This window comes from Pongo pygmaeus, chromosome 13, assembly GCF_028885625.2.
Source record: "Pongo pygmaeus isolate AG05252 chromosome 13, NHGRI_mPonPyg2-v2.0_pri, whole genome shotgun sequence".
NCBI lineage: Eukaryota > Metazoa > Chordata > Mammalia > Primates > Hominidae > Pongo > Pongo pygmaeus.
In genome coordinates this window covers 55,091,010-55,107,408 of record NC_072386.2, presented here as the reverse complement: position 1 = coordinate 55,107,408, position 16,399 = coordinate 55,091,010, and the positions used below count along the sequence as shown (strand labels likewise).

The 16,399-nt window shown below is 36.7% G+C and overlaps 1 protein-coding gene across 2 annotated transcripts in view; it reads right to left on the bottom strand.

Moving 5' to 3' along the window:
• Nucleotides 1–16,399, bottom strand: part of PUM3 (pumilio RNA binding family member 3) — a 40,332-nt gene that overhangs the window by 22,834 nt on the left and 1,099 nt on the right. The window contains exons 1-10 of one of the 2 annotated variants that reach the window (XM_063649563.1): nt 12,653–12,753; nt 11,867–11,958; nt 10,589–10,807; nt 7,434–7,569; nt 6,760–6,835; nt 4,644–4,737; nt 4,316–4,382; nt 3,127–3,301; nt 2,029–2,132; nt 113–191 (exon numbers count right to left, since the gene is read on the bottom strand). In XM_063649563.1, the coding sequence (XP_063505633.1) occupies nt 113–191; nt 2,029–2,132; nt 3,127–3,301; nt 4,316–4,382; nt 4,644–4,737; nt 6,760–6,835; nt 7,434–7,569; nt 10,589–10,807; nt 11,867–11,948 (1,032 nt within the window). In that variant the 5' untranslated portion in view covers nt 11,949–11,958; nt 12,653–12,753. Of the gene's footprint in view, nt 1–112; nt 192–2,028; nt 2,133–3,126; nt 3,302–4,315; nt 4,383–4,643; nt 4,738–6,759; nt 6,836–7,433; nt 7,570–10,588; nt 10,808–11,866; nt 11,959–12,652; nt 12,754–16,399 lie in introns of those variants that run through there. The other variant, XM_054500148.2, reaches the window with a different exon arrangement.

The window sequence follows — 16,399 nt, the reverse complement described above, 5'->3', positions numbered from 1 at the left end:
AAGGAAGGAACTCTAAAATTTCCAAAAGACAATGTACATCAAAGCAGTTTTTCAAATTTCTACACTGCTCCTCCTCCATGTTTTAGTTTAAAAACAAAAACCAAGAACTTACTGATCTGAGTTTGGGGGGTGCACAGGTAAAAAAGTCCAAGAATACTTTATGCACCAATGAGTGCTTAATCACAGCTTCCCTGAAAACAGAAAAAAAAGCAAAAAGACACATCAGATCTGGCACTACAATCATACAAAGACAGGTAATCTCAGAAGTCCTAAAGTAATCTAAATGAGTGAAATGGTTTTACTGAATATAATTTGTCATAAAATAGACCGTATCTTTCAGAAATACTAAAACTTAAATAAAAATTTAGACGGTAAAATTGATTTAGTGCCATCTACAACCAAGACCAGAGTACAAATTTCTAGTATTTAATCGGCAAACATAAAATCAACATTTGAAATACGTTCTGCTAAAACCAAACACCGCATATTCTCACTCATAGGTGGGAACTGAACAATGAGAACACATGGACACAGGAAGGGGAACATCACACTTCGGGGACTGTTGTGGGTTGGGGGGAGGGGAGAGGGATAGCATTGGGAGATATACCTAATGCTAGATGACGAGTTGGTGGGTGCAGCGCACCAGCATGGCACATGTATACATATGTAACTTACCTGCACATTGGGCACATGTACCATAAAACCTAAACTATAATAATAATAATAATAATAATAATAATAATAATAATAAAAGAAAAAAAAAAAAAAGAAATACGTTCTGCCCTGTTAAATAAGGACATCTACATTTTTTTCCCCAGCACTGGACATAATGATTAGAAATCCACATGTGGACCTATTTTTTTAATAGTTGTTTTATTTCTGTTAACACCCTTCACAATCCATCTGTTTCACAAAATAATTTTAGCAGAATTAAAACTTGAATGAACCAAACATTGTCAGCAATTGCAACAATACCTACTTAATCCAAACCCCCTAGTGTGACACTTGGTGGATCCAGGTGTACAGTGGAGGCCGATGGTCAGGCATCAAAGACCTAAAGTTCACAGGCGATATCCAAGTAGACAGCAAAAGCTAACACTGCCTTTATGGGCAAAGCACTATTCTGAGTGTTTTGCAACAACCAACCCATTTAATCTTCATAAAATTCCTATGAAGTCTGTACTATTATTATCCCAATTTTACAAATATGGTAATTGAGGCACAGAGAGGTTAAGGTGCCAAAGATTACAGTTAGTAATAGTGGACGGAGTGAGGAACCAGGAGTCATACCCAGGCAGTCGGGTCCCAAAAGCTATGCTCAGCCACTCCACTATGGGACAGATGCCATGAAGGGCACAGGCACAGGCTTCTAAGTCTTACAATCCATTTTTAAAATTTTTTTTATTTTTTTAAGGCAAGGTCTCACTCTGTTGCCTAGGCTGGAATGCAGTGGCACAACCATGGCTCACTGCAGCCTTGACCTCCTGGGCCCAAGTGAGCCTCCTGCCTCTCAGCCTCCCAAGTAGCCAAGACTATAGACACATGCCATAAAGCCTGGCTAATTTTCTTATTTTTTCATAGAGATGGGGTCTTGCTATTGCCCCAGCTGGTCTTGAACTCTTGGCCTCAAGTGATTCTCCCACCTTGGTTCCCCAAAGTGCTAGAATTATAGGCGTGAGCCACTGTACCTTGCCTACAACTAAATTTGAATAACAGATTATATTTGTGAAACTGTTTAGTATATATGGCTTCCATGTAACATTTTATGTGGGGAAGGAATGTTTCATTGCTTAAAAATGCTCATAAATCACGAATGCATATTAGTTATCATTTTATAGGGTACAATATCAGAAAAAGAAATCTCCTTTTGCACCAAGAATGGTTTCAAACCAACACTTCTGCACTCTTATTTAGGACAGATTAATACTTGTAAGCAGGAAATATCTACCTCTTCTGGGCAACAGTTATGTAAAACCTTCCTCCTTTCAATGTCATTTCTTAAGAAAAAAACAAAAACAACTTTCTTACTTTTGGGCCATTGGAGTTAGAATCTGTTTCATTTCATCCATAATAAGCTCTAATTTTTCTGGCTGTACCTCTAACACTTTGTCCAGAGTTGGGTGATCTGCTGACTGCAACAAAACAAAAAAAAAAATAAAACCCCTCTAAATGTAATCAATTTTTTCACTTCAGGAAAAAGAAAAGTAATTAGTCATTTTAAAGTAAGTTTTAACAAGTTTAAGATTTCCCATATTTACATAATGAAAGCTCTGCTGTATATCCTTGTGGAGTAACCTGATTAGCTGATTCTCAGTCTGTGTATCTATCAATGCATTTAAAGAGCCAGGTCAACCAAGTTAACCAGCTAATAGTTACTTGCCAAGCACCTAGCTCTCGCCTAATTATGAGATCAAGTAGTCACTTCACAAATTCTTGCCACCATATGTTTTATAATTAGTTGGCTGTTCCTATTAAATATAATGAACTGTTAACAAAATTAGTACAGCAACAAATTCAACCCAAGAATTGAACCTGACTAATGGAGGCCACCTGGGAATCAATCCATATCCCTTCAGACAAATGTGTGCATTTATGTTCCAAGGTTTGAAACAGATTCTGTAACCAGCTAGTCCCACTGCTAACTATTCTCAGATTCAATCCCTGTACTCTATCCAATGTTAGGTCTCTCTATTCCCCTTTATCTCCAGATATAATCTGAAGAAGGGCAATGCATGCACATGAAAAAACACAGAAGCTAGCAACAGAGAGCCCAACACACTTCAGCCAGAGCTGGTTGGGGGTGGTCACACAACTTTGGTAACCATTGGGAGTCTTCTCCTTCAGTCTGACTGTAAAAATAGAAGTATTGAAGTGCTACACACAGAGCACTCAGGAGAGGAACAAAAGTTTGAATTGAAGGGGATTTAAAGCCAATGCTCTGGAGAAAGAGAAACTTGCTCACTATACCAGAAACAAAATAAAGCATGAAGGAAAATCAAGGGCATAAGATGGTCTCTTAAATAACCAGCCAAGGTAAAAATACATTCAAAAAACAGGGCACTGGAAGTTAAGGAAGAGCATATCGAAAAAGTAAAAATACTAGAAAAAGACTTCTGGAGATGTCACCTTGTAAAGCTGAAACGTGTTCCCATAGAGCTCTTCCGTCAGCATGTTCCTCTGCTCCAAAATGGCTTTGTCATTGTATGCGTATTCCACGATGGCTGACGCTTCCGCATGCCGCAGCATCTTCCTCACGTGGCCTTTAAAACTTCTGATTATCTCTGCAATCTGTGGTTTACTTCTAAACGCAACACAATCATGGAAAAAATAAACGATAGAAGGAGAAAGCTGGGTGACAATAAAACACAACTTACTTCTCCCAAGACCAACTCATCAATCTGTGTCACTCTGAGGAGTAAATGAGCTAGCATGCACTGAGAAGCTGTGGCTAGCACATAGTAAATGCTCAATAAATGTCATTTCCTATTAAACTGTTCTGCTTGAAAAAAACAGCAGAGCAGGAAAAAAGATAAAAGATTCAGGGAAATAGAAAATCATATTCTAAGATTCTTTTTGAAGATAGGACTTAATCACAAGTATTTTAACTATATCCTAAAAGAATCAAATAGCTGGAAACTACAGCTAGGAATACATTTTTGAAAATTTTGTCAACTGCATATATTACACTTTTTGTTGTTGATTATCATATTCTAGCACATTATTACACTCAAAAAGATTGGTCAAGACAAGTACTAATTCCACTTAATTTAGGAAATTCTCCCATGCTGACATTTTCTAACCCACTGACCCTGTATCAGTCTACTCACCTGTCCCTCCCCAGTCTCTACCCTCTTAATACTGGTGGCTAATTACAAGTTAATTATTCTATTTCTCTTCTTCCAGAGATTCAAGATAAACATTCACAAATCATCCATCATGTAAAATTATTTTTACTATGCTACAATACCAGTCTACTTCAAAAGTGCTTATTTGTTGCTCACTCTGTCTTTAAAACTTTTGAATGCCAACTAATCAGAAGGTGAGGGTATACCTCCATCAAAGTCATAAATTTCAAGGAGATTTGCAAGACATCTCTCATGTATCTTTTTAGGAATGAAGGCAGTATCATAATTTTACATTAATTTCAATAATTGTATTTAAGATGATAATCTCTAAAAACAACACAAGCACCTGCTGAGAGTCATTACTATTACTCATAAAGACTACAGACTTCCTATCTCGCATCTGAGCACAGTTGGAAACCATGCCTTCAAAAGACAAAGAAAAAACGTATTTTATAAATAAAACAACTTACCCATACATAAGAAATTTCTTAACAATATTTCTGGAATATTTGGCTTTACTTAATTCAACCAAATCATCTGAAAAACAAAAATACATTACAATGACTTGAGATCTCATTTCAGTTCTGTGGAAACAAAGGGAGGAACTAAATATATGCACAATCCTGGAAACACAAATAATTCTCAATTTGTCCCAGGCAAGGAAAAAATAAAAACAAAAAGGATCTGGAGAAGACACACCTAAACAAAAATTGTTTTCTAGGACAGTCTTGGGTATTTTAAGAGAAAACAAGTGACTTATTGCAAATGATAACATAATCTTCAGTATGTAATAAATACCTCGCAATTCTTCAAAAGCCTGTTTTCTCTGTTCTTCATTACCATATTGAATGTAACACTGGATCACACGAGTTGAATCATGTGCAAATGCAATCTGTAGGAAAAAGTTTGAGTTACACTAATTCTCTTTTGAGAGTTATGTTTCTCATTAATTTATTGTGACCTCTTCTGGAATTTCTTGTTAGAAAAAAGGTAGTCTTCATGGATAAAATCAAACCTAGATTACTGAGAACTACTTGTTTTAATTACACAAAACATTCTTTTGTTTTGAGGCCTACCATATTTGATAGGTACAATTAATAATGACATTGAGGCAAGGATAAATTTAAACATTTTGCAAGACTCCTCTCATTGTAATTAAAACCAAACCAAACCAAACCATCTGATGACTATACAGACTATACTTCTCATTTCTTTGATAGTTACCGTCCCTAAAAGGGAAATATTTCTGTTTAAAAGGTCTATTACTGTATGATTTTTATATAAGTGATCTAAGAATGTTTGGCTTTGGCAACCAGAAGTATACCTATAAGATCAAACTAAAAGTCTTCCTAAAGAAATAAATACAACTATATCCATACACACTGGCAATTATATAATAAGTTAATCATCCATTTGTCACATTTTCATTATAATTCCTGCACATATATCCAGTTATAGTTCTAGAAGAGTTGTTGTGTTTTGAATCTGATTCTCTAACCCATTCCTCCTCATGACTGTTGGAAGCACCCACTGATCAATTTTCTAGAGCACCCTCCACTAATCACCCGTCATGCAAAATTATTTTTTACTATGCTGCAGTACCAGTCTACTTCAAAAGTGCTTATTTGTTGCTCACTCTATCTTTAAAGTTTTTGAATTCCAACAAATCAGAAGGTGAGTGTATACTTCCATCAAAGTCATAAATTTCAAGATTTGTAAGACATCTCTGAAGTATCTCTTAAAAAAATGAGGCTGTTTTTGTGCATATATTGAGCACCTATTATATAACCAACATAAGTGCCTTAAACGTAGTGTGCTTATTTATATCTCAAAGCAACCGTAAGAATGAGCTGTTACTATTCCCACTTTACAGATGAGGGAAGTAAGGTTATGAGAAGGAACTCGCTACCTCTGTTACCCCGAGGAAGAATCTTTACTTCTCTGAGTCCCAGATACATCAAATATACAACAGGGATGATGACATATGGTAAACGACACAATGCATGTGCTGATTAACACAATTCCTAGCCTATAGTAAATAATCAATAAACAGGTTATTGTTATTGTTCAAAGGCACACATATTTTAAGCAGCCCAGTCAGGATTTGAATACCAAACTCACTTCTAAGACCATGGTCATGCAGCTGTGACCTCAGGGTAGTTGAGAAAGAATCCTGAGTGAAATATTTATAAATTGTCAGAGCTGAGGGGGCAGTTCTATCGTAAAAAGATCCTGCTGAATTTATAAGAAAGCAGCAGCTGATGACTTGCTATTTTCCTTCAAACTGTAATACAGCATCTGGTTAGACCTATGCATCTGACTTGACAAAGGTTGCCCCTCCAGGTGCCGTAAAACTATGAGAATCTGTTGTCTTCCAAGCCATTATGTTTTAATCCAAATACACAAGAGTCACAGGAAATTTATTACAAAACAGGATTAAGCAGCAACAAGGAAAACTACTTTAGAATTCTCAAATGATTATATTTTAGTTAAAGATCTTTGCATGATGTTTACAAAAGCATGGAGGAAAAGAAAGAAGTAATATGTTCACATCACAAATATAAAAAACTTGGCAACTGAGAACATACTAAATTATATGGAGTTTAGAACAAGACATTTATAAAATACTACTGAACTAATAAACTTCTCAAGATAACTTTAAGGGAACACTGGCTTATTTTAAGAATTATTAAAAAATGACACAGCCAACTGATAATCTTTTCAAAACTCCCTAGCAGTAAGGTCCCTCACTTTTAAATTTTTATGTAGTTCAGTGTTATGGAAGATATTTAAAACTTTTGGCCAAATACACTGGAAACAATGACAAGATCACCTGTCATGAATGGTCAGCTACTCCTGAGAGTGAGGCAACTTCAACTGTTTAAAATTGCAACGATGAGTATGTCCTACTTACAGTTTTAATTTTCCCTTGAATCAACTTCTGCAAATCACTCATTAACTTTACTCTTTTTTCTTTGTCACAGTCTTTTCTACAAATGAGGAGAGGAAGGAAACACAGTTTAAGTAAAGAAGTTATTTTAAACACACAAAATTAAAAACCATACCAGTACATTTTCTCCAAGTTCAGCATGATTTTCTTTTCTAAGGCAGCAAACCTCTGCCACTAAAATTACTATTCCAGAGCAGCCAGACAAAAGTAATTTTCTCAAAGGCAGAAACTCATCTCAAAAGGTATAATTTTAGGTATCAATCCAAATCTTAACAGCCAGAACTTCAGAAGTAAAAAAAATAATGAAACAAATCTAAGATAACAAATACTGAAGTATCTCAAAATCTAGCTGATAAGAAATCGTCCTTCGTTTTCTCAGAAATCTCTCAGGAAGAATGTCAAATTTATTTCAACCTCATACATTTTCATAAGCATACCCGATGCCATCGTAATGATTCTACACACTTCTGCAACAGGCAGACATTCAAGTACTGATGCCTCTACTGGGGTGTTGTGAGGACCCCCTCAATAACCCAAGTGCTATGTCATTTATTTTAGGACATCTCACTATTTACAAGGTACACTGACTTCTCCACTGTCACAAAGGGACTATCAAAGACATCTTTAGGTAGAATTACCTTCTTAAAATCTCCCAAATCTGCTTTGCCCGAACAACAATGTCATAGTTGGTTTTATCACTGAGTTGTCTGCTTTGCTTTAGTTCTTTCTTCTTCTTTTTGAAGTCATCCCATTTGGGCTTCTTGGCTGCTGATTCTAGTTATTATAGAAATTATTTTCAATTACATTTAACATTCTAAGTGTCATAAACCAATACAAATTAGGTAAAAAGGGCAATCACTAATCAGGAACAATGCTCATTCTGGAAGCTAGAAAGGGGAACATACCATCCCCCATATATACTTTACTTTGCTTTCTGAGCAGTTTGTACATTTTACATTTGGTTAAATTTAAATCTTCATTAATTCTTCTAACAGGATATCTATTAAGAGAAAAGGACATTAAAAGAATTACAAAAGTAACTAAAATATTTTAAATATCTTTTTCAATTGTGAAATAAAATTCTACTTTTTAAGATTAAGATCATTGGACTTTAGGTATAACTAACTTCCAATGAAAACAAAAATTAGTCCAAATGAAAACAGGAAAGACAACTTCGAAAATTCACTGTTCTGAGTGCTGTTGTATATTAAGTCACTTATTTCTTAGAACAACTCCAAGAGGTAGGTATTAATATTACCCTCCCTTCTATGGTGGGGAAAAAGAACAAAGCAGCTGAGTTCTCTATCTGAGGCCACACAACCTGCAGTGGTAGAATTAGGATTCAAACCTAGAAGCAACCCTCTGCTGTCTTAGTCATGACAATGAACAACCAGAATTTCCAAGTTCGCCACAAACAGAGTGATACTATGAAAGCTGAATATCTTTCTATCACCACTTTTTTGTCTTCAAAATCAAGTAACTTACCAATTGAACTAATGATGCCAAACAAAGAACAACTTACTAAAATGGGTATTATTTACATGAGTATCCTGCACGGAATCTTTTGGGGGAACTAGTCACTTCTAACTATCTCCCTTTCTCTATAAAAAACTGGGAAAAATGCAAAAAAAAGAAAAGAAAAAACCCTATAAAACCAAAACCTAGCTATAGCCACTGATTATTTTCCTCTTGCTTTTTCTCCATGCATGTTCTAATCTTTAAAAACTCAAAATGTGGCCAGGTGCAGTGGCTCACGCCTGTAATCCCAGCACTTTGGAAGGCTGAGGAAGAAGAATCACTTGAGGTCAGGAGTTTGAGATCAGCCTGGGCGAAATAGTGAGACCCCGTCTCCACAAAAAATTAATTTAAAAAATTAGCCGGGTGTGGTGGTACAAGCCTGCAGTCCCAGCTACTTGGGAGGCTGAGGCAGGAGGATCACTTGAGTCCAGGAGGTTGAGGATGAGTGAGCCATCATCATGCCACTGCACTTCACAATCTGGGCAACAAAGTGAGACCCTATCTCAAAAAAGAAAAAAATTCAGAATTTGCCTTCACTTAATATGATTAGATTTTGTTTTCTCAAGAAATTAACATTCCTCAAGAACATAATTTTTAATGGCTATCCAATATACTACAATGTATTTATTATTCCTTTATTGTTTACTTATATATTCCCTGTCTGGTAATACAAAAGATTATAGGCAACAGGGGCATATTTACCATTATATTAATATGGTATCCTCTACTATACAATAGAGGATAGGAACTGATCCAGGGCTAATTTAATTCCATAAATATTTGGGTACCTTGACATATGTCATGCTAGGCTGCAGAACATTTATCAATATGGGGGTTGTCTAGTAACCAATCTCTCATGTTATTCTATCAGTCTAGTTACTGATACAAAAATATGAGAAAATGAAATCAAGAGTCCCATTTTGAGATATCAGGAACGTATCTCCCATAGCAAAAGAAATCATGGCTTTTCTCACACCAATGTGAGAAATTAATGTATATGTGTTTAAAATGCAGGCATCAAAAACTCCGGTAGAGAAAGGAAGATTTGGGATCTATTAGAGAGGCTAGGAAAGAGAAAGTAGAAAAGAGAGGTGGAAGAGAAGCTACTGGCAATGGGGGAGGAGGAAGATGAGGGAGAAAGAAAAAATGGAAAGAGAAGATCGAGACTGGAGCATGAAAAGATCCTACAGCCCTAATGGAAAACAATGGCATTTCCCCTCCTTCCTCTCTCCCTACCTCCTTGTCTTAAGGCTGCTGTCCCTCTGGTAAGCAGCCCTTAGGCAAGGTAAAAAGCAAGCACCAGGACTAGGGGATGGCACTGAGAAAACCATCCCCAGTGGTCTCAGCTGGCAACAAAGGAGCAGTGTTAGCATATGCTGTGCTGGCGAAAAAGAGAATAAAAGGCACCAGAAAAATTCTCAGGATGTTGCAAAGAAAGTAGTGATCTGACGATCCACATAACCTGGAAACCGCTTGTTTGAGATCAATGCAGGACAATGCCCAACAGTGGAATGTTATACAATAGAGAGGAAAGCTCTGGGTTAGAAATGACCCACTGAACATCGTGACAGAGATGGGCAGTTTGTTTCAACAGACAAGCAGGAGACCTGCCAATACTTCCAATCAGTGAGCAACTTGTCCTGAACCAATTAAAATCAAATCTGTCATGTGTGCACGACACCTTCTCTGGAACTACTATGGATCTGTGCCATCAGATGGGTTTATTGTATTAGACTGGGCTAAGCTCTGTGAAGGCAGGGTCTGTATGTTTCTTGCTCACCAAAGCATCCTTAACCAAGGCTGACACTTAGCTGGGGACAGACTTATAATTTAAAGCCAGATTCTATGATTAGTTGGGGCCTGTATCCTTACTGATTGTTTTTGTGTGTGCGCGCGTGTTTGTGTGTGTTTTGCCCTATCTCCTGGTACAATGCATAGAAAACTCAAATAATCGTTCAATGAATGAATAAATTTTAGCTTATAGAAAGAAATGTTTTATTGAGGTTCCACTGTATAAAGCCATTATAATTTAGCTTAACTCCATGGCTAAGGTAATTCAGAAAAGGGCTAAGAAATAAGAAACTCTAAGCACCAGAGGAAAATTGTGAGCATGAAAGATGCTTTGTTGTTTATTTAAGCCATCTACCTGTCCCAAAATGTTACCTGCCAAGGAATAAGAATGTGAGGTCTCTAACGCACCTCCAGAGTCCCTGGTACAATGGTTCAGGCAGGGCAAGGGCTCTGCAAAGATCATGCTGAACGAATCAGAACTTACCATCGCTTTTACCATCTGGCTGGAATTTTCTCTTCTTGTTGAATTTATTTGCCTGCTGGAATTTGTTCTTTGGTGATTTGTCCCCTTGCTGCTTATTCTTGAACTGCTTCACACCCTTTTTCCCAAGTTTTGTGATACTTTTCTCAAAGTTCCTAGATGTGATTTTAGGTCCACCTTCTTTAGCAACTTTTCTTGGAAATGTCTTTGAAGAATCAGAATCTAGTGACAATAATAAGTTCAATGATTCTGGGCCCAAATCTCTTTTATCTATTGGATTACATTCATTACAGAAAATTATACTCTTTAACCCTAATATCATGTCTTACTCTCAAATATGCAACATATAGCCTTTTGAGTAGAACTGAATTTAAACAATCAAAACAAAAATAAAAAATTCTTTCCTTGATTATAAAACTAATACAGGTTCATGACCAAAAAAACAAAAAAAAACAAAACTACCCAGAGAGTAGAGAAATGTAAAATAAAAGCTACCCATGATTCTGCCACTAAAGGTAAACACTGGTGTCAGTTTGGTATGTTTCTCTAGTTTTAAGCATATAGCAGAGCTATTATTTATATACCTTTGTATTCTGCTTTAATGATGGTCTACACAGAATTTTCAAGAGTTCAATAACAAAAGAAGTCTAAGAATAAAATGAACATTCTTGAAATTTGGAAAGTATATCATAAGGACACCTAAAATGTTAATTTAAAAATTTTCTAGTTTTAAGAAAATAAAATTTTAAAGCCTATAATAAAATTATTTAACAAAAACTTTTGGTCAAGAAGGCTTACAAATTAGTACCTAACAAATAAGATGCAAACAGTAATGGCTAACATTAAGGAAACATTAGTCATTTGTATAGTTCCCTGACTTTTCTATTTTACAATACTGACACCTGATGGAATAACAAAGACATCACCATTATAAATTCTGAACCTAAAAGTATCTGGCTTATGAGCAGTATGTATTAAACAGTCCTAATTTATCAAATGTTAAAATAAAACGTATGGTGAACTAGTGTGAATAAAATAAGGCAACAGCAGCAACAACTGAGATAAGGAGTCTTTCATGAGTAAGGCATTCCTCAACTATTCTGGCAATTTCTTAAGTGTCTAAATGTCATGAGCAACATGTTATCTCATACACAATAACATATACTTCTTCCTACTATTTTAATCCTAATCCTAGCCAATGAATACAGATTGAAATTTACTACATGCCCTCCCATCCCCCAATTATAATAGCCAAACACCCACATGGGAAGCATATCTTACCACTATTTTTATGAAATCTGTTTTTTTCTTGTCCTGTCTTTGTATTCTTTCCTGTGAATTGCTTTTTCCCTTTGACTTCCATTGCAGCAACTCTGGAAAACAAAAACCAAAACCAAGAACAATCACTGCAGTTCTCTTCATCAAATAAGAGTTGTTATGCAGTCATTGCCACATTTAGTCCTTCAGTCTACAAATACAATACAAATCAGCCAGATATAGGATGGGCAACTACTTAAATCCAGCAATTATGCAATCACTGACTCAGATTTTAAAACTGAAAATGAACAAGGTATCAATAAAAAAAACTAAGAACAACACACACCCTGGCCAGTGTTTGATCTATCTGGAGGCATCACTTCACTTCCACAATAGTACTGGCTAAAAATAGACCACTGTTGACACTAAGTATAATAAGCATCAGAGTTTGCATTCTGTAACCTGGGAAGACTAGGGGATGAATAACTGACAAAATTATCGCTTGATTTCCTAGAGCCTAAAAAGCCAGGAACAAACAATAGGCTGCACGTACCACTACATGCATTTAATATAAGAAAATAAAGATTATCTGAAATATTTCTATGTAATCCAACATAGCTAAAACAAAGATTAGCATCCAGTGTTTAATTTGTGATTGTTTTAGAGGCAGCCAAGTAACTGGCAGTGAACTCCAAAATAAGATGTTGAAACAGTTAATATTTCATTGAAAGGAATCTGTCTAATAGGCGCTTTATAGGCTACTGAGACACCATGGTGCACAGGATAAACAAGTTATAACCCCTCACCTACCCAAGGTCCCTGAAAGCAGCAGAACAGATCAAGAGCAAAAGCCATTTGGCTCATTCTCCACTTTCCAAAGTTGGACGATCAACTCATTTGAAAGCTGACTGTAAACAACAGATGTTAGGGATCCCTAGACAACACCAGATATTTCTAGATTAGAATTGCCCATTCAAGAACTAATTTCTCAGGATATTACCATAAGAGAAAAGAAGGGTTCTGGGATAAAATATATTTGGGAAACAGTAAGTTAAATGACAACAATCAGCCCATAAGAAAAGGCTTTTCAGATTCTTTAATTTGCTAATATAAACAATCAATTGTCAAGCAAAGGCTAAAGGATGCAGGATTTTCCAACTCCAGTTGAACCACTTTTTCCTGGAACATCACAAGGGAACAGCAGAGTTCCAAGGAGTACTCTGGAAAGCGCTGTTCTAATCTAGACTTTTCTAATGATTTTGAAAAATGGACAGCCCCTGAATTACTCAGCTTCCTCAGGGCATTTAGAACTGAAGGGTCATATTATTTATTACTTGGCTATGGCCATCATAACCATACCTGCATCTCTCAGCTCTTCTACACCTGTAGTTTTCTAAGAATCCATTCATTTACATGTTTTCTCCATATGTTTGTTCTAATTTTTATATTGAAATAATTTTAGCTTTACAAAAGAGTTGAAAAGATACACAGTTCACATACACCCTTTCCCCAGCTTCCCCTAATGTTAACATACAATTAACTAAGCTACAGAGTTGAGTTGGAGTTTACCAGTTTTTCCACTAATATCCTCTTTCTGTACCAGGATACACTGAATCTGGCCATCAAGTCTCCTTTGTATTTTATAGAATATTCCTCATTTGGGGTTTGCCTGATGTTTTCTCATGATTAGGCTAAGGTTACACATTTTTTGGAAGACTACCAGAGGTCAAGCTTTCTTCTGGTAGTACTCTATCAGGAGGTACATGACATTAACATGACTTATTACTGTTTATGTTAACCGTGTTCACTTGGTCAAAGTAGTGTTTTCCAGGTTTCTCCACTGTAAAGTTGCCACTTTAACCTTTCCATCTTTATTAGATCCAAGCCACCAAGTCCAGCCCAAACTCAGAGGAAAATTAAGCTCCACTTCCCAGAAGGAGGGGTACTAAAGAATCCAGGCATATGTTAAACTACCACAGCAATTAATAAACATTTTAGACAAGATGTTTGGAGAATATGTAGACATTCTATGTCCTCCTAAGTTTCACCTGCTAACTTTAGCATTTGCCAGTGGATTTCGCCTGCAGCAATTACTGCGTTTAAATGGTGATCTTCTATTTCTCTTATTACTTTTGCCTTTGTTATTCTCAACTTTTCTGTAGGGAAGACTTGTCCCATCTTTTCCATCTATTTACTTGTATCATATAGTCTCAGATATTTATTTCATTCCTTGGTTATAATCCAATACCATTGTTATTTTGTTGCTCAAATAATTCTAGCTCCAGCCAGTGGGAAGTTTTTCAGCTTGCTTCTGTGTCTTTTTGACATGGCCCAACTGTTTTGTTTTGTTTTTTAAAGCACACCCTTATTTCCTGGCACTAGCTCCAGGTTCATTCTGTATCTTCCTTAACCCAGCCCTGAAATCAGCCACTTCTCCAAGGAATCCTGGTTCCTTTCATTAAGAATGGTATTTAAAAACCAAGATCTGAGTGCTAGGCACACTTGTTGTCACTGAGGTGTCCCTGTTTCTACATCCTTTCAGCAGACAGATTCAGGAAACACACATATGTATGTTAACTTATGCATATGCACATACCTATATTTATTTTTATATCTATTAAAATAACATGAAGCTCATACTGATGTTTCCAAATCTAATCAAGCACCACATATTTTATTCTAGGCATCTCCTCTTGCTCATTTGTAACTACTTTCTCTGACAGTGAGCAACCTGCTTCCCACAATCTACAATTTATTTATACATATGTTCCACCCTACTATAGATGCATAGTTTCAGAATTGCTAACCTGTACCCCATGAGAAATAAATTTACAATGACAGTACAGTTTTGATGTACAATTCTTTTTTGTATCCATTCAAAATACTTTTCCAAAGTTACTTAGAGGCTTGCATGGTGGCTCACACCTGTAATCCCAGCACTTTGGGAGGCTGAGGCGGGGGGATTACCTGAGGTCAGGAGTTCAAGACCAAACCCCATCTCCCCATCTCTACGAAAAACACAAAATTTAGCTGGGCATGGTCGTGGTGCACACATGTACTCCCAGCTACTCAGGGGGCTGAGGCAGGAAAATCACCTGAACCCAGGAGGCAGAGGCTGCAGCGAGCTGAGATTGTGCCACTACACTCCAGCCTGGGCAACAGAGTGAGACTCTATTTCAAATGTTAAACTACCATAGCAATTAATAAACATTTCAGACAAGATGTTTGGAGAATATGTAGACATCCTACCTCCTCATAAGTTTTACTTGCCAACTTTAGCATTCAAGTCAGTGTATTCTGCCTGCAGCAATTACTGCTGCAGGCCAAAAAAAAAAAAAAAAAAAAAAAAAAGCTACTTAGATCAGCCCTTCAGTCCCTCACCCTCTTTAGTGAAGTTACATGTTTATAATATAGTTTAACTGATTTGTCACAGTCTGCATTCCATCCCCAGAAATGCTGGCAGATTTATTAAATGTGCATATAGTCAAGTTTACTCTTTCTGGTGTATAATTCTACGGGCTTCAACAAATGGCTAAGAGTCACGCATCCACTACCACAGTATCTTACAGAAAAGTCCTGTCACTCTAAAAAGTCCTCTGGTACAGCTCCTTTGTAGTCAACTCCTTCCCTCTTCCCTGACTGCCAATGATTAGGTTTTTCACTCCTGTTTTGTCTTTTCCAGAATGGCATTCATATACATGGAATCATACAATATGAAACTTTTTGAGTCTTGCTTTTTGCACTCGGCAAAATGCAATTTGCTTTGCTTGGGAACCCTGTACCTTCGTAATCAATCATCACATTCCATAGTGTCTCTTGGAATTGGCCCCCCTTTTTCCTTTCCCTCTGTTACCCCATTCAGGCTCCTGTTACCTCTTGCTCAGTTTTGTTTAGATCCTATCTGCTTTGATCCACTTTCTGCTGCCTGATTAACCTTCCACTAGCACACCTATTTTATGTCATTTCCATGCTCCAATAGCTTCAAAGCTTTCCCACTGCCTTCAGGAAAAAGTTCCAACTCAGGTATTCACAGCCATTCAAAATGTGGTCTTAATTCACCCCACTCATCACCACCACACAGGAGCCACTATTCTTTATCAGAATACTGAAGTTTAAAGCCATTCTCTCTACCAACACAATTTCTACCCATCCTTCAAATTCAGTTTAAATGACATTTTCTTATAGACCAACCTCTAAATGTTAGCATTCCTCAAATCTTTGTCCTAGGGAACTTCCCTTCTCTCTCCACACTTCTCCCTAGGTGGTCTCATCCAATCTCCTGGCTTTTTATGCTGAGTACTCCCAAATCATGTCTCCATTATGAACCTCTCCTTGGGGTCCAAACTTGTGTATAACTGCTTATCTGATACCTCTAATTATGTGTCTAACAGGAACCTTATCCTTAATATGTCCAAAACATAATTCTCTATGTTGTTCTTTATGTTATTGTTGTTTGCCCCACAAACAACAATATACTATTTTTCCCTGCCCTATCGTCCTCCATCTCAGCCAATGGCACATCATCTACTTTACTGCTCAAGTAAGAAAACTTAGTTA